Here is a 22,450-nt window from a genome sequence, read left to right as displayed (position 1 = left end):
AGACTGGCTGTCCAGTGACAGCAAGCATGGGTCACCGGATAGCTGCAGACGTCAACCCTGGCTTTGCTATTTTGCAAAGAGGGCAAGGACGTTAACAGGCATTTGCACAGGGGAGGCAAAGCCTCCATCGCGGTTCCGACGGCCCTGAGCTGCAGAGAAACTGAGTCACGGGTGGGCAGGGGCCCGCCCCAGCTCCGAGGCTCAGGAAGCGCGGCGCGCCAGCACCACCTGGTGGCTGCCTCTGGCATTGCGCCCTAGCCTTGGCCCACGTGCTTGTGCCTGAGTCCCTGCAGAGTGGGACTTCCTCACCCTTACAGTGGGTTGCACATGGCTGTGCTCAGGCCACCAGGCCACTACGACCCCCAGGGGCAAAGCTCCCCTCACGTGCGCAGGCAGGGCCACATCACAGAGAGACCAGCTAGTGACCCAGCAAGCCCTGCGGGCGGGCTCGCCCCCCCTCCCCCCTCCCCATCTACCCCCCTCCAGAGCCCATGTGGCCGTCCGTCGTCCGTCCGTCCCCACCCCCCCAAGCATGTTCCAGGAGCCAGCATGGCAGTCCCTCTGCCGTCATCTTTAATGGCCAGTGCGGTAGTTAGAGGACACGCAGGTGGACGGGACACAGCGGGAGGTGGCACAGGGAGGTGTCTCCCCCTGGAAAAGCTGTCCTTGGCAGGATGCCGGGAGCCAGCAGCAGCGGCCACCAGCCGCCTCCCTACTTGGCCAGGACTCGTGGTGCTGGGCGGGGCGTGGGAGAGGAGGCTCAGGTCGAGAGCGGACCTCGCTTGTCCCCGCCTGGATGGTGAGCAGGTGGACAGAAGGGAGGCCAATGCAGGGTGGGGGTACCGTCGGGCACAGCGCAGGCCTGAGGCCGGGGGGTCAGGGGATGGTCCCAGCATGGGGTGGGCAGTGGACACACCCAAGCCAGCTCCCAGGCTCCCCCGTGTTTGGGAAGATCGGTGTGTAAGGCCCGGGTGGGGGACAGGAAGGGACAGCTAAGGGTGAGCAGGCTGGGGACGCCCCTCTGCTCCGAGGCGCTTGTGCCCATGAGGAAGGGTCCCCACCCCATCAGTGGCTTCCACATCAAAGCAGACCCTGCAGTGGGGTGACAAGGAAGGGACGTGCGGGGCACGGCGTGAGTGCTGGCCTGGCTACCGCTGAGGCCACGGGACACAGAGTGAAGGGCGGGCGTGAGATGGAACATGGGACACGGGGCTGGCAGAGCCCTGGTGGCAGAAACACACCGTGGCCGGAGAGGATGGCTGGACTCAGAGAGGTGACCATATTGGCACAGGAGGCAGCCGGGGCCCCTCAGGCACTGAGGCGGGGGTGGGAGGGGACCTCAGGCCTTGGGGGCCCCCATCCACCCCAGCAGCTCTCCCTGGGCAGCGGGCAGGGCCAGGCTGGGTGGCGCGGGCTCAGGGGCCGGCGGGGACAGAGCTGTTGGTGGTGGCCGTGTGAAAGCAGCTGCTGTGCGCCTCGCGGGTGAGACTGTAGGTGCAGTAAGCCACAGCGGAGCCCAGCGTCAGCCCCGACATGTACGACACGGTCATGGTGTTCCCTGTGGACAAGACTGGCCTGAGGGCACAGCGGAGGGGCGGCCACGGGCGTCAAGGCACATGGTGCTGGACAAACCCGATGGCTGTCGCCTCTCAGTTGTGCAGTGTGGTGACAGTCCCCCGCTGACCCTTCTCTGGGTCTCATCCTCCCTTGGCTGCCCAGTCCCACTGGGGGTCCCAGGCCTGGCCTGCTCTCTGTCCCCCCCCAACACCCCGTTTCTACCTCCAGCCTCTGTCGGGGACGACTTGGGACGTGCGTCACACCCTCTGATGCCCCTCCCCAGTCGATGACAGTGCCGACCTTCCTGCCCTGAGCAGCGGACCCCGGATCTGGGGAACCCCTCCTTGACGCTCACAACCCGCCTCACAATCTGTCAACCGGCCCGTGAACTCTACCATCAAAATAGATCCAAGGCTGGGCACCGTGGCTCACGCCTGTAATCCCAGCTACTTGGGAGGCTGAGATCTGGAGGATCGTGGTTCAAGGCCAGCCTGAGCAAAATGTTCACAAGACCTCATCTCCAAAATAACCAGAGTAAAACAGACTGCAGGTATGATTCAAATTCCAGTCCCACAAAGAACAACAACAAAAAAAACACCCAAAATCTACAAACTTGTTCCAACTCCATGGAACCCTTCCTCAGGCCCGGACAGCTGCAGCGCCTGTCGTCCCTGGTTGTGCGCTCACGCTGAGGTCACACACCTTCTGTTTCCACTCCCTGGCCCCAGCCTGCATTTGTGTTCCTGCCGCAGGACCTTTGCCACGTGGCTCCCTCCACGTGTCCATGTGTTCCATCTTCACTCACAACCTCCTCCAGGGTTTTGCTCGAAAGCCACCTCCTCAGTGAGGCCTTCCTGCATTACAGCACCCCTCCACCTCCCGCCCCACTGGTGCTTCTCTCTGTGCCCACCACCGTCCAACACAACACCGTTGCTGTCTGGCTGTTCGTTGGTGTAGGGACAACCCCTAGGACAGTGCCTGGCATATAGGAGGTGCTTGCCGAGCAGAAGGTGGATAAATGAATGACTGGCTGACAGGTGTCCTCCCATCTAAAACCCTCCTGACTGACATCAACTTGATCCCCAGAGGAGTCGCGTGCACCTTTCTGTTGGCTGTCCTTGGCTTCTCCTGGCCTCACTGGGGGGAGGGGAGGCATTGGGCTTCTGGGACAGAGCCCCCTGCTGTCCCTGGGGCCAGGTGGCCTTACCTGCCAGCTCCCGCTGCTTGGGGCTCACTTTGCCAGCCGCCAGGATCATGGGCACGCTGCCGAAGTAGCCATTGCTGATCCCCATGAGGAGGGAGAAGACGCAGGGCCAGGCGGGGTGGCGCAGTGCGGGCGTGCCGCTCGGGTACACGCACAGGATGAAGAGGGGGATGAAGACCACGCGCAGACAGGAGCAGGCCAGCAGGTGCGTGCCCCGCCAGTCCACGGGCAGGGCCGCCAGGATCTACAGGGGAGCCAGGCGTGTGGGTCCCCTGCCTGCGTCCACTGCAGCCCGCAGCCACACCTGGCTCTGCCCAACTCGGCCTGGTCCACGCATCATAGCGGATTAATGCCCTCTGGCTTTTCGTTTGTTTTTTGGTGGTCCTGGGGTTTGAACTCGGGGCCTCACGCTTTCTAGGCAGGCGCTTTACCACATAAGCCACGGCCCAAACCCTTTTCGCTTTAGTTATTTTTCAGGTACAGTCTTGCATTTATGCCCAGGCTGGCCTCAGACCATGATTCTCCTATCTCTGCCTTCTGTGTAGCTGGGATTACAGGTGAGAGCAACCATGCCCGGCTCCTCACAGTGGTCTTGCCTGATAGGGCCTGGAGATTGTTTGACTGAGGAAGACACCAAGGCCCAGAGTCTAAGGGCATGGAGCAGCGGGGTGGTAGCGGGGTTAGGGTTTCAACCCACTAACAGCTTTGCTACCTCTGGAACCACAGACTCACTTCTTGGACCCTTCACCTCTGTGACTCCAGCTCCCCCTCTGAGCCTCACACTCTTCAGTCATTAAGACAAGGCCCATCCCAGATCTGCACAAAGCATCCGAAACGGCAGTGTAGACTCCACTGCTCTGACCACCAACCTTGTCTGCACATGTGCCAGACGTTGCCTGGGTTCTTCCGATCCCCGAGTCACTTCTGGGTGCCTCCCACCCTCTCTGGTTGGCTGAGCCTGTGTCATCCCAGGCATCCAGCAAACAGTGACCATGACAGGGAGGAGGATGAGGCTGAGCCCACCCTGGGATGCTGATTCTTGGGAGCCTTCCTGGGGACCATGCAGGGGTTTCCCTCCACAGGGCAGCGGTGGGGATGGTGCCGCTGCATGGCTGCCACTCTCCCAACCATGGACCCAGTGCATCCTCAGCCTGGGGACACTCCCAGACCTCCCCGAGACGGCCACCACCGGCAGGCAGCCCACCCACCTTGCCCACGAAGTCCGAGAGGTTGAACACGGCCATGACCAGGATGGGCAGCCACTCGCCCAGCACACAGTGGCGGATCTCAGACTCCAGGCCGGGGAACAGGCACAGCGTGATGAAATACGTCACCGCGATGGACAGCATGTCGGCCCAGATGACCCGTGCCACCACATAGCGGTGAAGCATCAGGGCTGGGGGACGGGGGGCGCAGGTCAGAAGGCAGCAGCCCGAGGCCCTGCTGTCCCGACCTGGGTGTGAGCCTCATGCAGCCAGGGCCCTGGGGCCCACGCTCACCTCTGAAGGTGGGCCAGCTCCTCTCGGCTCGGGGCCGAGGCACGTCAAAGCGCATATAGGCCCCCCCGCCCGCGGGCTCATGGGCCGGACTGTCCTTCGGGGACCCACTGCTGGCCAGGACAGGGCCTTGGTGCTCCTGGACCAGGAAACAGGGAGTTGGGGTTTGGTGGAGGGAGGGATGAAAGGCTTGGCCGGGCGGATGGGAGAGTGTCACACTCAGGCAGGCATCCAGCCAGCGCCTACTGTGTGCAGGCAGCCTCTCCATCCTTATCAAGGTCTCTCAGAGTTCTGAGATTGCCAATCCCGTCTTGTCCCCCCTCCACTTAGCCTGCGGTCACTGCAGGTGTCCCTAGGTGACCACGCCTGGCCCTGAGGGCGCTATGCAGCCCCGATGACACCAGAGGGCACCCAATCCCCCAGATGGCCGCGCTGCCCCTAGAGTGGCACCAGGGTCACCCCAGCCAGGGGTGTCTGTGCTGGGGACCCCACGGGGGAGGTGGAAACCACAGTGTGGAGTCCCTGGCCACCATGGCCTGACCGTGGCTCTGGTGTCCTCCCTGGTGGGATCCTGGGGGCCCTGCCTCGTCTGTCCCCTCGTGTCCCTCCTAGGTGGTGTCTCTAGTTGGAGCAGGAGCAGAGTGAGCTGTGGAGGTCACTGTCAGGCTGAGTCGCAGGAAGGAGTCCCACTGGGTCGTCCTTAAAGGATGGCGACTTAGTTCGCAGAACGTCACCGCGGACAGGGCCAGGCACACAGCGGGTGACCTGGGACACCGCAGCCGCAGGGAGCCGCAGGCCAGGGGACGATGCCCGCTCGGGCGGCTCCCCTCGGCCGTCCTTACGTAAGTGTCGCACTTACGAAGTGGACGTCCCCGGCGGCGACGTCGTGGTGCACGCGGTAACCGGCCGGGCCCCGGCGGCTGTCGCGCGGCCGCGTGGTGTAGTAGAGCACAAAGCGGCTGCGCCGCACCAGCAGGTGCAACAGGAAGCACAGCAGCTCCAGGCCCACGGACACCAGGAAGAAGATGAGCGTGCTGGCGCGCTCGTCCGGCAGCAGCAGCTTGGTGAGGATGCGGCTCAGGGAGATCATCACCCCCGCCGTGCCTGCGGGAGGCGGCGGGGCGACCTGGGGCTCAGGTCTGGCCCCGCCCCCAGCTCCTCCCAGGCCCCGCCCTCCACGAGCCCCGCCCCAACCCTCATCCTGGCCCCGCCCTCCACGAGCCCCGCCCCACACCCTCATCCTGGCCAGTCTCCCGGCCCCGCCTCCAGCTCCTCCCTGTCCCTGCCCAGCCGAGCCCGCCCCACACTCTCAACTTGACCAGTATTCTGGCCCCTCCCACCAAAGCCCCGCCCCACACCCTCATCCTGGCCAGTCTCCCGGCCCCGCCCACCTCGGAGCCCCGCCCCACATCTTCATCCTAGCCAGTCTCCCGGCCCCGCCTCCAGCTCCTCCCTGGCCCCTCCTACCAAAGCCCCGCCCCACCATCGTCCTGGACAGTCTCCCGGCCCCGCCCCCTTCATCGGCCCCTGCCCACTCTGAGCCCTGTACCTCCATCCTGTCCAAAGACACCCCCAGCTCTGCCCACCCCACCCATCCTGGCCAGTCTACTAGCCCCGTCCCCACCCTAAGCCACACCCTTAGCTCTTTCTAGGCCCTGCCTACCCCCTCCATCCTGTCCAAAGTCCCCCACTGAGTTCCACCTCAACTACTCCCAGGCCCCACCTCACCACGTCCATCTTGGCCTTTCTCCCAGCCCGGTCTCATTCTGTGCAAAGCCCCCTACACTCATTCCCAGCCCTGCCCACCTTGTACAAAGCCCCCTAGACCCCCAGCCCCTCTCACTAAGCCCCACCCCATTCTGTCCAAAGGCCCCTATTCCTCCCAGTCCCCCCACTCTATGGAGTGCAAAACCTCCCAACTCCCCCACCCCTGCCTCCATGAGGTCCCCCTAGCTCCAGCCTGTCCCACACCCCAGCTGGGTTGGATCTGGTCTCACTACCTACCCCAACTCCAGGCTGTTCACCCATCCATCAGGCCCACGCTCCCCAGGAGCTGCCCCCAGGGGCTGTGCACACTCGGGGTGCCCTGCCCTGTGCCGGCTCACACCCACCCCAGCATTTCCTGAGCGCCAGCCAAGTGCCCAGCACCGTCCTGCCCTGGGGACCCAGGGGGAGTACATGCCACCCCAGGGCTTGGTGGGGGGAGGCAGCAAAGAAGTTGCAGAAACGGAACAACTGTTCGGGACACAGGCTGGGGCATGGAAGTGTAACGGGTCTGCCAGGAGGCTGGCAGAGCCACCTGCTCAGGAGTGAGGCCCTGAGAGAGGGCAGGGGGCTGGAGGGAGGGGATGGGGTCAGGACCAGACCGGCAGGAAGGCTGCAGCCAGCGGGTGGAGTTTCACCTAAGCTCAACCAAGAACCACAGGACGGGGAGGCAGGGGTGGGTTGTGGCCACTCTGAATCATTTTGGGGATGGGGGCTCTGAGCAAATCTTTCTTGTGAGGACCTTGGCTGCACAGTCCCCCAGATTGGCCCGCTAGCCTCATCCATCCCCACCACAAAATGGTGTCCTGCTGCCAGGCCACCTTCCGGGAACCAGGGCTCTAAGGACATCTGGTCAACCTCAGCACAAGGCAGAGGGCTGTAGAATGTAGTCAAGGGGGAGCAATGGACCCTGGCTGAGGTCAGCTTCCTGCCCACCTGTGACCAACCCCAGCCCAGAAGGAGGACGAGACACATGTAGGATGGCAGGACAAGAGGGAGTCAGCTGCCTGGACTGGGTGCTGGAGAGAAGGGGACAGACTGGGTGGATTCTTCCTACAGACAGATCCAGATGACCTGGAAGCAGACTAGGTGCTGGGTAAATTCGGGGTGTGAGTGAGCAGTGCTGTTTACCAAAAAGGGGTGCCTTGGTGATCAGGAGTGTCTGAGAGGCCTGAGGCCCTCAAATGTGTGTGCCCAGCAGGGAGGAGGCTGGTGGATCAGGGTCCCTAGGAAACCCTAGGTGCTGAGGGGCACCTGACATCCCGGGTGCCCCAACACACACACCCAGAACGCCTATCACACCAGCCTCACTGGGACAAGACTCCAGCCATGCGGTGTGTGCCCCTCACTCCAAAACCACAGCATACAGGTGTCCCCTGCCTCTCTACTCCCACCCACGCCGGGTAAGGAAAAACAGCAGTCATGGATCCCGGCTGCTCATGCCAGAGCTTCTGAGCCTCCTCTCTATCCACAGCACAGCACACCGCGGAGGGGTCCCCAGGAAGACGCCCGGCGCCCCCGGGGGTCTTAGTACTCACTCTCCCCGGTCATCACGCCCTGCGTGTATCTCTTGGGCAGCATTCCCGTGTACCCATAGAAGCTGGATTGCTGCACTTGAGAGAGAGGGGGGACCGTGAGACACCACTTGTCACCTGTCACATGGAGCACTGAGCTGGTAGGCAGGGTGCAGAGGGACATTCACACCACAGGACAGCAAAGCTGGACACAGGCACCCTGCAGCACACCGTAAAAATGCTGCTGCCCCAGTCAGGTGCCACCAGGATGAGCCTGGTGGATGGACCAGGGCAGAAAGGACGTACGTCACTTCTGGGTGATGCAGTGCAAAATGACGTGGACTTCCGGCCTTTCTTACACCAGCAGGGACAGAGAGGGCATGGGTTGAGGTGGGATTGTCGCCTGAGTCCCCCATTGGCTGCGTGGAACATGGCCCCTGTCCCCTCCCCCTGATTGGGGGGTTGGACATGCAGCAAGGACAAGAAATAAATCTTCATTTGTGGTGCCACGGAGAAGTTCCGGGTCATTTGTTACTATGAGAGGTAACAGCCTCCTGTCCTAGCATTGCCTCTCTCTCTCTCTCTCTCTCTCTCTCTCTCTCTTTTCCTCTGGGCTTTTTGGTTGCTGGGCTTTGCACTTGCAAGGCACTTCCAAGCCCAACACAAAATTTTTGGGGGGATTCTAGGATTGGAACTCAGGGCTCACGCTTGCTAGGCAGATGCTCTCACACTTGAGCCACGCCCTCAGCACCCCAGCATTGTTTGTTTGGTGGAACTGGGATTTGAACTCGGAGCTTTGTGCTTGTGGCTACTGCTTGAGCCACACCTCCAGTCTATTGTCCTCTGGTGATTTTGAAGATGGGGCCTTATTAACTATTTGCCCAAGCAGGCCTTGAACCTCGATCCTCCCAATCCCAGCCTCCCAAGTAGCTGGGATTACAGGCAGGAGCCACTGGCACCCAGCTTGCAGCATTGTTTTTTAACCATACAAGACCACAGCCCTGACACGCTGCCTGTGTGGGGAGGGTGAGTCCCAGAAGCCTTGATTCCATGTACACAGATACGTACATGCACGTGTTTATGGGGTCATTATGTCAAATGTCTTCCTTCTTGGAATTCATGGTCCCCCCCAAAAAAGTTTAAAGGCTGACAATGTAGCCTAGTGGTAGAGCACCTGCTTCCCTAGCAGTACAAGGTCCTGAGTTCCATCCCCAGCACCGCAAGAACAAACAAAAAACAATAAAAAAAGTTTAAAAGTCTGCCAGGGGGCCAGTGGCTCACACCTATAATCCCAGCTACTTAGGAGGCAGAGATCAGGAGGATCACAGTTTGAATCCAGACCAGGCAAATAGTTCTCAAGGCCTTATCTCGAAAAACCTTTCACAAAAAAGGGCCGGTGGATTGGCTCAAGGTATGGACCCTGAGTTCAAACCCCAGTGCTGCAAAAATTTTTAAAAAGTTTAAAAGTCTACAAACAACATGCCTGGACCCTCCTAAAATGTCACTGGCAAGAGCAACAGTGACATGGTAACATGGCAGGACAGTCCTTGAAGGCTAGTTTGTGTCAGAGAACGGGGGGGATGCAGGGGTGACATGGGGGGTCTCTGTGCACACGCACACATGTGCACACGTCACCACCCGGCCTGGCTCACCTCCTTCAGTGTGCCCTCGACCCCAGCCACCCCGCCCCCACTCCCTACCTGTGCAGCCGAAGGCCACAGTGCCCACGGCGGCCAGGTTGATGGCGTAAGCCTGGTCGTGGGAGAAGAGCTGCAACCACACATCACAGACGCTGATGAACAGCAGGGGCCCCAGGGCCAGGAGGTAGCCTGCAGGGGGAGGTCATGAGGGGCATCAGGCAGGCCGGGGGCTTCCCCCATCATCCACCCCACCCTGCTGTGCAGCCAGGTCTCAGGCTGTCTCTCTGCCCGTCCCCCTTCATGCTGGGCAGGCTAAGGACTCTTTGGAGGTCCAGGGAACACCCCAGAGGGCCTCCTGGAGGAGGTGCCATTTGAGCCAAGCCTTGTAGCTGGATATTGCCATGAAGAGGACACAGAACAGCATGCTAGGCACGGGAAGAGCTCATTCAGGAGTCTGGGGAAGTGACATAGGGCCCCATGGGAAATGCACCCATTTTTCAGAGGGGCAGCAAGGCTGGGAAGCCGGGTGGGGAGCAGGGAGGCTGGGCGGTGCACCTGCGGTGATCCTGGTATGCAAGCTCAGTCTCTCCACCAGCACGTTGTTCAGAAGCACGGCTGCCAGTGCCACCAGGATGTAGGTAAGGCTCATGTCGAACACGATGGAGGTCCCTGCAGGGGCGGGCGAGCAGCGCTCAGCGGGGGCCCTGCCCTCCACACCCAGTGCCCTGCAAGCCCTCACTTCTCTGTCCCCAACGAGCTGACTGCAGAAAGGGTGAGTGGCTGCCCTCAGGTCACCCAGCAATTCACAGTGGAGCCAAGATCATTCTTTTTTTCTTTTTGTGGGGCTGGAGATTGAACCCAGGGCCTCCACCTGCTGGGCCTCCCAGCCCTTTGGTTTGTAGGTGTTTTTGAGATAGGGTCTGGCTAACTTTGCTCAGGCTGGCCTTGAACTTGAGATCTTCCCACCTCTCCCTCCTGAGTAGTTGGGATTACAGGTATGTGTCACCATGCTCGGCTAAGGAGCCAGTGTTTGAGTAAGAAGGGTCTTCAAGCACGACCCCCTGTCCCGGGTCACCTGGGCTGGCCGAGGAGGGACCCACCTGGGTACTTGTGATGCAGGTAGTCCACGTCGGTGATGAAGCTGTTGTACGGCAGGAGGAAGCCCACACCGGCTAGCAGCATCGCGAAGTAGATGGCATGGTAACGGTCATCCGGCACTGGCTCTTCCACCACTAAACCGCAGACACCAGGAGAGACTTGGCAAGGCCCACTCAGGCCACGGCCCCTGCCTGCGTGTGCTGTCCAGCACCACGGTCACTGTCCACTGTCACCACAGCACCCCCGTCATGGGCACGGGAGCAGTGGTGTGGCCTTTTGAAGATGCGGCCAGCTGGGTGGTGACACCTGGGGGGCTGGGCCACGTCTTCCAGTGTGTTATGCTCTAACACACTGTCCATAGTCGGGATGAATGGTCAGTAGCGCCTGTCATCACCTGCTTCCTGGCTCTGTGGCTCTGAGATAAATGATTCCATTTCCCCCGGAAGTTAAGATGGCACCTGACAGTGATCCTCCTGCCTGTGCCTCCTGCACAGACGGATTACAGACCTGAACCACCAAACCTAGCGTGTTTGCTGCTATGCAGTCTTCCTGATTTTTTGCCTGGACTGGCCTTAAACTGTGGTTCTCCTGTCTCTGCTTCCCAGTAGCTGGGATTACAGGCATGAGGCAGCATGTCCGGGCCTCAGTTCTTTTTCTTCGTGCTTGTATGAAGAAGCTGTGTTCATACTGTCAGGCTGAGGATTAGGGTTACAGAAGAATCACGAACAACTCGCAAAGACGTGGGGAAGGGGTGGCATGGTTTTGGGGACACGCACTTTAATAAGCCAGTTTCTTTCTATCTATCGATCTATGTACCATCTATCATCTATCAACTTTCCTTCTGTGTTCTAGTATTTATCCGTCTATCTATCTGTCTATCTGTCTGTCCGTCTGTCCATCTATCTAGCTATCATTTTCTATTGATTCTGTTTCTCTAGTTGAACTCTGACCAGTCCAGCTACCTTCATCAACTCCATCGTCACCATGGCTGTCACAGTTAAAAGCACTGCTACCACCTGACCACCACCCTCTCCTGCGGCTATAGCTGGCAGGGCTCCCCACCCCTACTGCCTACTGCCACCCCTGGGGGACTGACAAGGTGGTTCTGTTGACCCACATGGGACAGAAGCCCATCCTAACCCAATTCAGGGCTCAGCCGGCAGAATCTCCCCTGTGCTTGTGCAGACTGGGGACAGAGAACAAACCCACCTCTGAGCCAGAAGTGGTACTGGCACAAAAGTGGCACCCGAAGTGCCTGAGTGCCAGGGACAATCCTAAGCAACACTGTGGGGATTCTGCTGTGACCGCTACTGCTTCCCAAGTTCCAGATGATCAAAACAAGCACCAGACAATGGTGACATGCCCACGGTCTCCGAGCAGGCCAAGGATGGGAGGCAAGGCCAAACCTGGGCCGTCCAACTCCACACCTGCCCTGCAAGTCCGATCTCACTCTCAGGTGGCCAATTCCTCAGTCTGGGACAACTGAACCTCAGAGAGGATTAGGTCCTTGCCTCAGGTCACACAGCGGGGCGGACAACCAGCTCTTTAAAGCTTACATCCAATCCTCCTTCTGGGCTCTTTCCTCTGCTCTGCAGTTACGCATGGCCTGCTGTGTCACACAAATGTGACCAAAGGGTCCCGGTCACTTCAAGACAGACACATCTGGGTTAGTGCATGATTTCCTGTGTGCCCCTCACCTGCCCGGAGACCTGGAAGCTCAAATGAAGATGGAGCCTCCACAGCCCGGATGTCCCAAGATGGCGACTCACACAGCTCTGGCAGCACGGGGTGGAGACCCTGCGCTGGGTTTGTTTGTTACTGAAGTGGGCCTAACGCTTCCTGACCAGGCTCCCTCTGCAGCTGATTCTTCCCAAGGTCCCCGCTCCCCCCAGGCTGACCACAGGCCACGCACCACTCCCTGCTGTGGAGCAGACACACACCTGACCCACACCCTCACTCACCAGCATCCATGAAAGTGGGGACACTTCTGACCCTGACACCCTCATCCTGAGCGGCCTCCATGGTGGTGGCCTCCAGCTGGAAACTGTCAAAGCTGAAACTTGTCACCACACTCCTGTCAGGCGTGGCTGCCACACTGGGCTCCTTGAGACGCTGGCTTCCCACGGAGCCCATGGCAGCCTGTGCAGTGGGAAAAGAAGGAGAGGTGAGGGGAAGAGACAAGGGGACACCCTGATACCATGGTCAATTCGCCAAACTATACTCCTGGGAGCCATCTTGTCCATTCACCCCCTCCCTTTTGACATTCGCCCTAAAGGAAAAACTTAGTAGTAAGGGGATGCCACCTTGGTTCTATGGCAACAGGGTGGAAAGGGCAGAGGCTGTAGCCCCAGGGGTAACCACAGTGGCACACCTGGAGGTGGCAGTCGTGGGCAGGGGAGACACAGATGGACTGGAGAAATATTTTGGAGGTGGAATGCCAGGACACGGTGAGGAATCAAAAACGGGTGACATAGCCAGGCACCAGTGGCTCACAGACACCTGTAATGCCAGCTGTTCAGGAGGCAGTGATCAGAAGGATCGTGGTTCAAAGCCAGCCCCAGTCAAATAGTTCTTGAGCCCCAATCTCAAAAATACCCATCACAAAACAGGGCGTGGGGGGGAGTGGCTCAAACGGTAGATCACCTACCTAGCAAGCATGAGGCCCTGAGCTCAAATCTCAGCACCCCCCCCCAAAAAAAAAGTCCCATTATGGGACATTTGGTGTGCCAGCACCAAGCTGTAAGTGTCTCACACAGTGTCTCCCTTTGGGAGGGAAGGTGTGCTGATGTTCATTCATCTTCCAGCTGACGAAAACGAGGGTCACAGGTGAGGAACTTCCACTGTGGTTTTTCCAAGTAGAAAGTGTGGAACCCCAGGCTCCAATCGAGGTCTGTTTGACACTCTGAGCCACAGTGGCCCTCAGCTCTGGGGTCAGCAGCTCATGATTGAGAGACCCCACTGGGGAGGCTGCCCCTGCGTGCCCAGGGAGTCTAACTTCGCCTCCGAAAACAGTTAACTCCCGATCTTCCTAACAGCAGACCGCACAGAGATGGAACCAGCATCAGGCTCTGGACTGGACAGCTCCCTGTCCCCATGAGCACGCTCAAAAGAAGCTGGGAGGGGCTATTCTGATTATCTCTATGACTGGCCCACTGGCCTGCCCTGCACCAGGCCTCCCTGCTCATGTTCCCTCCCCAGGCCTCGTTTCTCCAGCTTTCCTGCCTCAGTTTACCCCCGTCCCAGCCTCTAGGCTGACCAGTTACTGAGTCCTCCTCCTGGCCCAGTGTTCCCCCTTTGCTAGTCTCTAGAGAACTGTACTGGGGCAGGGAAGCCAGCTGTACCCCATTTCCAGGCTCAAAGCTGTCCTGATGGCCCCTCGCCAGCCTCTCTGTCCACCTTTGGAGTTGAGGGAGGAAGCAGGTCTTAGGAAGCAGCGGGCTTGAGCTTAAGCCATGGCAGCACACTATGCTCCTGCCCTGGCCTGTCACCGGCCATACCATACTGACCTCAAGAGTTGTTGAGCTGGGGGAGGCTTGGAGACCCTTGCTTAGGCCCCTCATCAGGCTCCGCCCCCCCAGGCGCCTCCTCTCCAGATATGAAAGGTGGGAGGTGGGGGACAGGGGAGAGGACAGTGATGTGATGATATTCCACAAAGATCAAACACAGCTCCTACAGATCCACTCAGAACACAGGCTCAGCCCTGGAGGGCACTGAAACCCAAGTGGCCTGGCTCTTGTTCAGCAGGGACAGCCAAGGCGAAACCCCCACCACACAGCATCCCGGCTGTGCCTGGCCAGCAAGCGTGGTTTCCGCCCCACAGAGGCCACGGCCATCCGGGAAGGCGGACGTGCTCAGCATCCAGCCAGGCAGTGCTCCCTGGCTCCACTGGTGTGGCGGGCAGCTGCCACCCACGCTGTCCGCCTCAGCCACTGTCCCCATAGCCTTCAACTCTCTGCTCCCTGGCCCCTCACACTCCTGCTGTGTCTGCTTTAATTACAATTTAAGGAAATGCCATACAGGCTCAAAGCCCCAAGAATTTACAGGTCTCTGCTCCTCCACACCTAACAGCTGGCTGGGATTCCTCAGGGCTTGCTCTGCTGAAATGACACAGGCCACTTCTTCAGTCTTGACTATTTCTTGGGCCTCAGTTTTCCCCTCCTCACTCTTATAGGATTGGGTGTTCGGTTAAAAAAAAAAAAGGCGTGGCTGTACACAGTCAGTGTTCAATAGTTGCACAGGCTGCCAGTTAGGGAGTGCCATGTGGGCCAAAGAGGGTTCCTGACCCTCAGCATTTCCCACCAAGGAGGACTCATGCCCCCAGCTTGCACAAGGGGTGACAGAAGCCCAGAGAGGTCAAGTTCAGTGTCAGGCAGCTGCACCTGGCTGGCTCCACCCGGCCCCTCCATTGTGGTTGGGACAGAGAAAGCCCCCTGGCAGTGTGGGGGTGCTGGGCCCCTGGACCCCAACTCCAGGCAGGCCTGGATCCCGGCTGCTGGCTCCACCTCCAGCCAGCAGAGGGGACAGAGGACACTGAATTCCACTTAACAAGCCAGCATGCCCACCCACCTCTGGCCTTAAACTTCTGGCTCTGCCACAGCCCTGCTTAGCCGGATGCCCTTGGATGCCCCTGTCCCTGTGCTCAGGCTGGCCTGGGGTGTCTCCCTGCTCAACCCGCAGCCCAGCTTCCAGGCTGCTGGACACCCTGCTTTGAAGTCCAGCCTCCTTCTTGGCGCCCCAGGGGACAGACAAAGGCAGTACCCAGGCTACAGATGGGCCAGGGTCTGGGATGACCAGTAGTAGACTTAGGGACAGCAGAGGCCCACTGCCCTGCTGTGCCCGAACCTTCTCGGACCATGGCTTCCCCACGAAGTCCCAGCAGTTGCAAAGTTGGACCACAGGCCGGTGTCCCCAGGCCAGTGCCCCCAGCAAAGGGAGGACCCTTTGGGACAACCACGAGGTGACCCCTGGGTGACCACTAGGAGGGGACTGGCTGGGGGAAGGGGCGAGAGGGACAGAGGGGGTCCAAGAGGAACTTGGGGTGGGAGGACCTTTGAGAAGGTGCGCCGAGGGGACAAGGCGACGCCAAAAGACCCTGCTCGGTCAGAGCCACCGGCTGGCGCCTGTCCCTTTCCGAGGTCCGGGTCCTGCGCTCGCAGCTGGGGGATGCAGGGGGCTGGCCAGCTGTGATGCTGAACAAACTGGGGGACCCCACTTCCCGGGGTAAAAAGGGGTGCGGCGGGGACTCGGTGCCCAGGCCGGCGGGAGGGGGAGGGGGCGCGAGTGGGGCTGCGCGCCGCAGACAAAGGCTCCGACAGGTCCCCGCGGGCGTCGGCCACCTCCACGGCGACACTTACCTCGGCCGGCCCTGGGCCTGGGGTTCTCGGTGACCTCCCGTCCGCCTGCCCACCTGCCCGCGCCCGGACCCGGACCCGGACCCTGCGCGCTGCGCCCCGCTCCCCGCGGCTCGGGCCGAGAGCGGCCCGCGTCCTCCGCGGGTGACCGGGACCGCCGGCCCCGGTCCGCGAGCGCGTGCGGGGGGCGCAGCGGCGGCGGCGAGCAAAAGCCCGGCCCGCGCTCCGCCCCGCCCCGCCCGGTCCGGGCCCGCCCACCACCACGCCCCTGCTCTAGCTCCGCCCACCACCACGCCCCCGCTCGAGCTCTAGCTCCGCCCATAGACACGCCCACAGAACTCCCGTCCATGACCACACCCCCGACCCACCACCCGTGGCCACGCCCCCCGCGCCTCCGCCCCGCCCACACCTAGCCCCTTCCCCATCCCGCAGCACCGGCCCAGGCTTGTGAAGTCTTGATCTCTAACACTCCGGGACGGGGAATGGTGGCCCTGGCGACCCCACGGTGGCCTGCACATTCTCACTGTCCACCCCTCAACCTAGGATGGGTAGGAGTTTTCTGAGGACCGTAGTTCCCAGCCTGGGATGTAGCTGCCGCCTTTCTTTCCTTCCTTCCTCTCCTTCCCTCCCGTCCCCTCCTTCCTTCCTTCCTTTCTGTGGAGTTTGAACTCAGGGTCTACACCCGGAGCTACTCCACCAGCCCTTTTTTGTGATGGGTTTTTTTGCCTGGGCTGGCTTCAAATCTTGATCCTCTGATCTCTGCCTCCTGAGTAGCTGGGATTACAGGCGTGCACCACCAGAGCCCAGCGAAGCTGCTTTCTTGTGACACCCTGGTTTGGTCCCCAATTCCACCCACATCTTTTCTCTCAGCTTGGAATCCTGACTGGTGCCACACCTCTGGCTTCATCCTTGCCAGGGAGTCCCACACCTGCTTCCACCCATGGTTGGAGCCTCTCTCAAGAGTTGAGCCTAGACAGGGCATGCTGGTGAATGTCTGTAATCCCAGCTACTCAGGAGGTGGAGACTGGAGATCAGAAGGCCAGTTCTAGAGACTTCATCTCAAGCAACAACCAGCCATGTCTGTCAATCCCAGTGACATGAGTGCAGCCTAGGCAAAACCCAAGACCCTATATGAAAAGTAACTCAAGCAGAAAAGGGCCAGGGTGAGGGCTCAAGTGCTAGAGTGCCTGCCTAGTGAGTGCAAGGCTCTGAGTTCAAATCCCAGTACAGGTATCATGAGTTCAAGAGCCTCATGTGCCTGCAAGACCACGAGACAGCGTGACAGAGAGGAGGGGAAGGAGGTGGCAGTTATGCAGGTGGTCCACAAAGGCTGCTCTGAGAAGGGGACTTGTGAGCTGAGAGACTTGAGTGACAACTGAAAAGGAGTCCAGGGGGAGGTTTGTGGCCCGGTGCTCTGGGCAGGAGGAAGGAGCCAGCGCCAAGCACCGAGGCCAAGTTAGGAAGGCAATATGGTGGTACAGGAGGGAGGGAAAGTCGGGAGATGGGGTCAGAGATAGAAATTAGCCACAGGGGATTATTATTGGCCACAGGAAGAGGTGGAGTCCCAGGGAGCTTTTGCCAGTGGAGAGAAGAAGAGATCTGTGTTTTTATTTATTTTGGTGATAATGGGATTTGAACTCAGGGCCTCGCACTTGCTAGGCAGGTTCTCTACCATTCGATACACTCCACCAGCCCTTTTTTCTTTAGTTTACTTTTTAGATAGGGTTCGTGCTTTTGCCTGGGTCTGGCCTTGGACCAAAAGATCCTCCTGCCTCTCCCTCTCTGTAGCTGAGATTATAGGGGTGAGCCACCATGCTGGGCCCTAGAGCCAGTTGTATTTTTTTTTTTAATTTCCTTTGTTTCTGGTGCAAATGCTTGAGCCACACCTCCAGCCCATTTTGCTCTGGTTATTTTTGGAGATGGGGTTTCAGGAATTATTTGCCTGGGCTGGCCTCAAACTGCAATCCTCCCTATCTCAGCCTCTCAAGTAGCTGGGATTACAGGCGGTGCCTGGCATCCCACAGAGAAATCTTAAATCACTAGGATGTGTGGTTAGGAAGGATTTAGAATAATCTGGAAGCCTGGCAGTGGAGAAGTGTTCAGTGACACAAAAATAGGCAGTGGGACAAAATCCAAAAGATAACTTCCACGCTATACCAAAAAAAAAAAAAATGGGAGCAGCTGAATTTCTGAGAAACTATAAATGAGCAGAAAGCTGCTAGCACAAAATAAAAAAAAAAAAAGTACGCAGAACGATCCCCGGAGAGGAGAGAGCTCTTCCCATCACCAGGCTTCGTGAAATGACAGAATTCTACTTAAGGGATTCCAGAAGTCAGGAAAGAAAAAGTCCCTAAACCTGACAAAGCAAAGAGCAGACCCGTCTCATCTCTGATATCTGTATAAATCCTAAATAAAATATTAGCAAAAGGAATCTAGCAGCTTATTAAAAGTAAGAGTGGTTCACAGTGTTCCAAATGAAAAGATGGTCTCAGAGAAGAAAGCTATCAGCCAGGTGCTGGTGGCTCACACCTTTAATCCCTGCTACTCAGGAGGCAGAGATCAGGAATATTGTGGTTCCAAGCCAGCCCAAATAGTTCATGAGACCCCATCTCGAGAAAACCCTTCACAAAAAAGGGTTGATGGAGTGGCTCAAGATGTAGGTCTTGAGTTCAAACCCTAGGTACTGAAAAAAAAAAAAAAGAAAACCCACAAAGCTATCAGTGGCTGAGCACGGTGGCACGAGCCTATAATCCTAGCTACTTGGGAGGCAGAGATTAGGCAAAACCTAACCCTGCGGGGCGGGGGAAAGGTTCATGAGACCCCATCTCAGCACATGACTGGGTGTGGTGGTGCACACCTGTCATCCCAGCTATTCAGGGAAGCACAAACAGGAGGACCACAGTTCAGGCCCGGCCAGGCATAAAGCGAGACCCCATCTCAAAACTAACCAAGGCAAAAAAGGGCTGGCGGAGCGGCTCAAGTGGTACAGTGCCTGCCTAGCAAGTGCAAGGCCCTGAGTTCAAATCCCAGTGTCCTCCCCAAGACCAGTAAGATGGGTAGGTGGGTAGGTGGGTGGGTGGCTGTGCAGGGGAGGGGGAGGAGGTCGGGGAGGCGGGCTGTGAGAACATGAATGTCCACTGTAAATTCATAATAAAATATTGGGGGGGATGAATAAAGAGAGCCCAGCAGTGCTCCCCCCACACACTGCTCCCTCCCCGTTTTCTGCCGACATAAATTTAATTTATTCACTGCTTATTAACTTAAAGCCCATTAGAATCTGAGCCAGACAGCAGAGGCTGCTCAGGACACAGAGTGGGGTGGCCTCGGTGAGCCGGGGACAGCTGAGGACCTGCTCCTCCAGTCTCCCCCCCGCACAGGTGTGCCCTTCAAGCACGCCTGCTGTCATCCTCCCACGGAGGATGCAGAGTCCAGGAGGTCAAGGGGAGGCTGGGGACCCACTGGGGGATGTCAGGCACAGTGACACAGCCCAGTGCCACACTGATATCCAGTACAGCCCTGGTACAGAACAATTCCTGAGTCACCTCAGTGGGGGCCCAGAAACGCAGGCTTCAGAGCCTGTGTGTGGACAGAACGTGGACTGTGAGCCCCAGGCCCAGAGGGGACAGGGACAGGGCCTCGTTGCCAGTCAGGCTATCTGGACATTGTGGGCTCTCCTGTCCCTCCAGCACCCCAGGAGTCCCAGGGGACATCAGGCTCAACTGTGGGGCAGAAAAAGACTAAGTGAGCCAGCAGAACCCGCGACTCTCCCGGGAGGACAAGGGCCGCGGTGCCTGCGACACAACAAGGCTGGGGTGGCGCTTATGGAAGCAGCCACACGCCAGGCTCAGGGCCAAGTGCCTTGTCTGCTCAGATCCTCTGAGAGTGGAGGCAGGGGACAGTTACACATGGGCTCAGAGAGGTGGAGACGCTTGCCCATGTCGCACAGCACGGCCAGACAGATGCCAGTCCTGCCACAGACCCCAGTCTGTTCCTAATGCTGCACCCTGGACTCCCCCCGCCAGCCAGAGAGATCAGACAGACGCCCCCCACCAGCCAGGCTCCTCGGACGGAGCCCCCAGGCGTGGGTGGATAGAGAAGCCGGGGCTACAGGCGGTTGCTGAACGCTGGCCCCGGACCAAGAGTTTCCTGGCCTGGCTCCAAAAGCTTTTAGTGGAGGATTTCGTTATAGCCTGCGGATGAGGTCAGCAGGGTCGGGGTGAGAGGGACAGGGAGCCTCAGGGGACTCCGGCTTGCTGCTGGCCTGGAGACCTCGACACCTCTCCCCAGCACCCCAAAGCTGTGTTGCCCCCAAGGCACCTCCCCTTTTCCCTTGAAGGACAGCCAAACCAATTACCCGTGGCCTCCCCCACGCCCATGGTCTCATTGTCTGAGACAGGGTCTCGCTGTATAGCCCAGGCTGGCCTCGAACTCACAACCATCCTGTCCTCACCTCTTGAGTGCTGGGATTACAGATGTGCACCCCGATACCCAGTGTTCGTGGTGTTATTCACATTTTACTCACAAGGTTCCTGTCATCTGGAGGCCCTGTCCATCCTCACACACTCCCCTGGCCCCACCAGCTCTCATTCATCTACCAGGACTCCTCCTCCAGGAAGCCTGCCCTGACTTCCTGTGGTGAGGATGGCCCTGAGCACTCACTGAATCTGTGCAACTGAATGAGACCCAGAGACAAGAAGACGTTTGACCAAGGTCACACAGCAGAGAAGTCTAGAAGAATCACTTCTCTGCAGCTCAGGACAGGATCAGGCTGAGAAGCGCTCTCTGGTAAAAAGAGGATGTGGTGATTTGCTGGTGACCCTGGCTCAGGGTCCACTCCCACTGAGCTGACCCCAGATCACAAGTAAGAAAGGCAACCGGACTCCTACAGACACCCAAATCCCAAGATGGTGCAGTCTCAGCCTTTGGTTCATGGTGTCCATTTCGCAGATGAGAAAACTGACTCCAGAGAGCCCAAAGTGTGTGTGTGGTGGGGGATCCGAGGTTTTCCGGCCAGGCCCCCTGGGAGTAGCAGAGCCCAGGCCTGCCTGGTTCCCCACCAGTGTCCTCCCAGGCCCCAAGGCCCTCACCGGGTCTCACCTGGGCCTCTGTGTCCTGATGTCGGGTTCTGCTGTCAGCCATGCTTGGAGGAGACTTTACTCTGTGTTTATGAGACCAGCTTGTGAGCAAATTAACAGGGTAACCAGGGAAAATGTTTGGCTTCCGTGGGTGGCAGCTACGGCCATCTGTTCCCAGGCGCTGAGAAAACACCCGAGCTGACGTTGCTGGAGCTTTGCAGAGTGGCTGTGGCATCCATAGGCTGTGTGTCCCCAGGCAGAGCACTTGCCGTCTCTGGGCCAGTGTCTGGTTCTGGAACCTAAGGGTCCCATTCAAGCCGTGTGACTGTGGGATGCTCCCTGGGTCTCCCACCTCGCCTCCCCTTTTCAGCTTCTCACATCCTTTTGCACCCCTCACCCCCGCACCCCCAGACCGCCAAGCGCCTCCCAGGCAGGAGAAGTCACCCACCTGCACAGCAGGACACGGGTTTTCCCGGCGCACTCATTTGTTCCCACGCTGAAAATAGTCATTGCGTCCTCTGAGAAGAAAGTTAATAATTCACGGACCCAGGAGTCTACGAGTCGGAGGGGCCATCTGTAGAGGACACTGTCACGCTGTCTGTCCAGGTCGCTCTCCGAGTGGCTTGCCAGGGCGGCCAGAGGTCCACGGACCGAGGGAGCAATGGGAAATGTGACTGATATAGAGAGGGGAGAGACAGAGAGAGAGAGAGAGAGAGAGAGAGAGAGAGAGAGAATTACACAGCCCCATCCTGGGACCCTCAGATCCTCGTCAGGGTCCCTGGAGACGCAACCCCACGCACCCGGCTCAGGAGAGGAGAAAGGTTACAAGTCTGAGCCTGTCACCTCCTCCCTGTGTGACAAGCCCCTGAGCCTCACCGAGCCTCACCTGTGTGACCTGCAAAATGGAACGACAGCAGCAACGTCACAGCACTGACAGACACAATGATGCGTGTGGCTGGGTGGCACTGAGTCGGTGCCCAGAGGCTGTCAGCCATGGTCATCAGAACCAGTAATAAAATCCCCGACTGAGCACCGTGGTTCAGGCCTGTGATCCCAGCTACACAGGAGTCAAAGATTGGGAGAATCGAGGTTCGAGGCCAGCCTAGGCAAAAAGGTAGAGACCCCATCTCAACAAATAAGATAGACATGGTAGTGTGCACCTGTCATCCCAGCTACACAGGAACCATAAACAGGAGGATCCAGTCCAGGCTGGCCCAGGCAAAAATGCAAGACCCTATCCCCAAAATAACTAAAGCAAAAAGGGCTTGAGGGCGTGGCTCCAGAGGTAGAGCACCTGCTTAGCAAGCACGAGGTCCTGAGTTCAAATCCCTGTGCTGCCAATAAAATAAAACGCAGCTCAGCACAGACTGCCGGGTGGGTGGGGCTTCTCGGTGAGGCTGGCCTCGGTCACCTTAGCCACCCAGGGGCCCATGAGGACGTCCAGGTGGACTCCAGGCCCCTCTGTGGAAGGGGAGCTGGCTGGAGCACTGGAGAGAGCTGATTATTACATTTGTCGAGAGATTTTTTTTTCAAGATGAGAAACTCAGCCTTTCCTGGGGTCATTTCTGCAGGGTGCTGGGAATATTTACACCAAGGAAAGTGGCCAGAGTTGCAAATCAGAGCCCGTTGTCACCTGCACACTGTTGACCCCCACATGCAGAGGCTCCCGCTCCTCCCTCTGAGGGTCCCCCAACACATCTGAGACTTCTGTCCCCTCCATCCAGCCTGAGGCCACCTCTCCATCACATCTT

General features: G+C 58.8%; 1 protein-coding gene across 3 annotated transcripts; it reads right to left on the bottom strand.

The window, feature by feature from the left end:
* Nucleotides 1-554: 554 nt before the first annotated feature.
* On the bottom strand, nt 555-15,784 carry Slc29a4 (solute carrier family 29 member 4). 3 transcript variants are annotated; one of them, XM_020177039.2, is made up of 11 exons: nt 15,628-15,784; nt 12,235-12,412; nt 10,276-10,407; nt 9,731-9,844; nt 9,236-9,364; nt 7,560-7,634; nt 5,117-5,361; nt 4,261-4,396; nt 3,970-4,157; nt 2,765-3,005; nt 555-1,558 (listed from the first exon to the last, which is right to left on the bottom strand). In XM_020177039.2, exons 2-11 carry the CDS (start codon nt 12,404-12,406, stop codon nt 1,416-1,418), a joined length of 1,575 nt encoding a protein of 524 aa, XP_020032628.2. In that variant the 5' UTR covers nt 12,407-12,412; nt 15,628-15,784; the 3' UTR covers nt 555-1,415. The 3 variants fall into 3 exon arrangements, with proteins under 3 accessions (XP_020032628.2, XP_073931581.1, XP_073931580.1); XM_074075479.1 differs by lacking the exons at nt 555-1,558; nt 2,765-3,005 and adding an exon at nt 3,033-3,719; XM_074075480.1 differs by lacking the exons at nt 10,276-10,407; nt 12,235-12,412; nt 15,628-15,784 and having other exon boundaries at nt 7,560-7,629; nt 9,731-9,841.
* Nucleotides 15,785-22,450: the final 6,666 nt, after the last annotated feature.

Source organism: Castor canadensis, chromosome 6 (genome assembly GCF_047511655.1).
Source record: "Castor canadensis chromosome 6, mCasCan1.hap1v2, whole genome shotgun sequence".
Taxonomy (NCBI): domain Eukaryota; kingdom Metazoa; phylum Chordata; class Mammalia; order Rodentia; family Castoridae; genus Castor; species Castor canadensis.
Note: the sequence above shows the minus strand (reverse complement) of the source record. Positions and strands in the feature narration are given on the sequence as shown.

Excerpts from the sequence above, each read along its gene's own strand:
- Slc29a4 (XM_020177039.2), bottom strand. The coding sequence starts at position 12,406 with ATGGGCTCCGTGGGAAGCCAGCGTCTCAAGGAGCCCAGTGTGGCAGCC. Across the intron at positions 10,408-12,234 it reads CCCCACTTTCATGGATGCTG|TGGTGGAAGAGCCAGTGCCG; the intron begins GTGAGTGAGGGT and ends TCTGCGGTTTAG. Across the intron at positions 3,006-3,969 it reads TCTCGGACTTCGTGGGCAAG|ATCCTGGCGGCCCTGCCCGT; the intron begins GTGGGTGGGCTG and ends GCTCCCCTGTAG.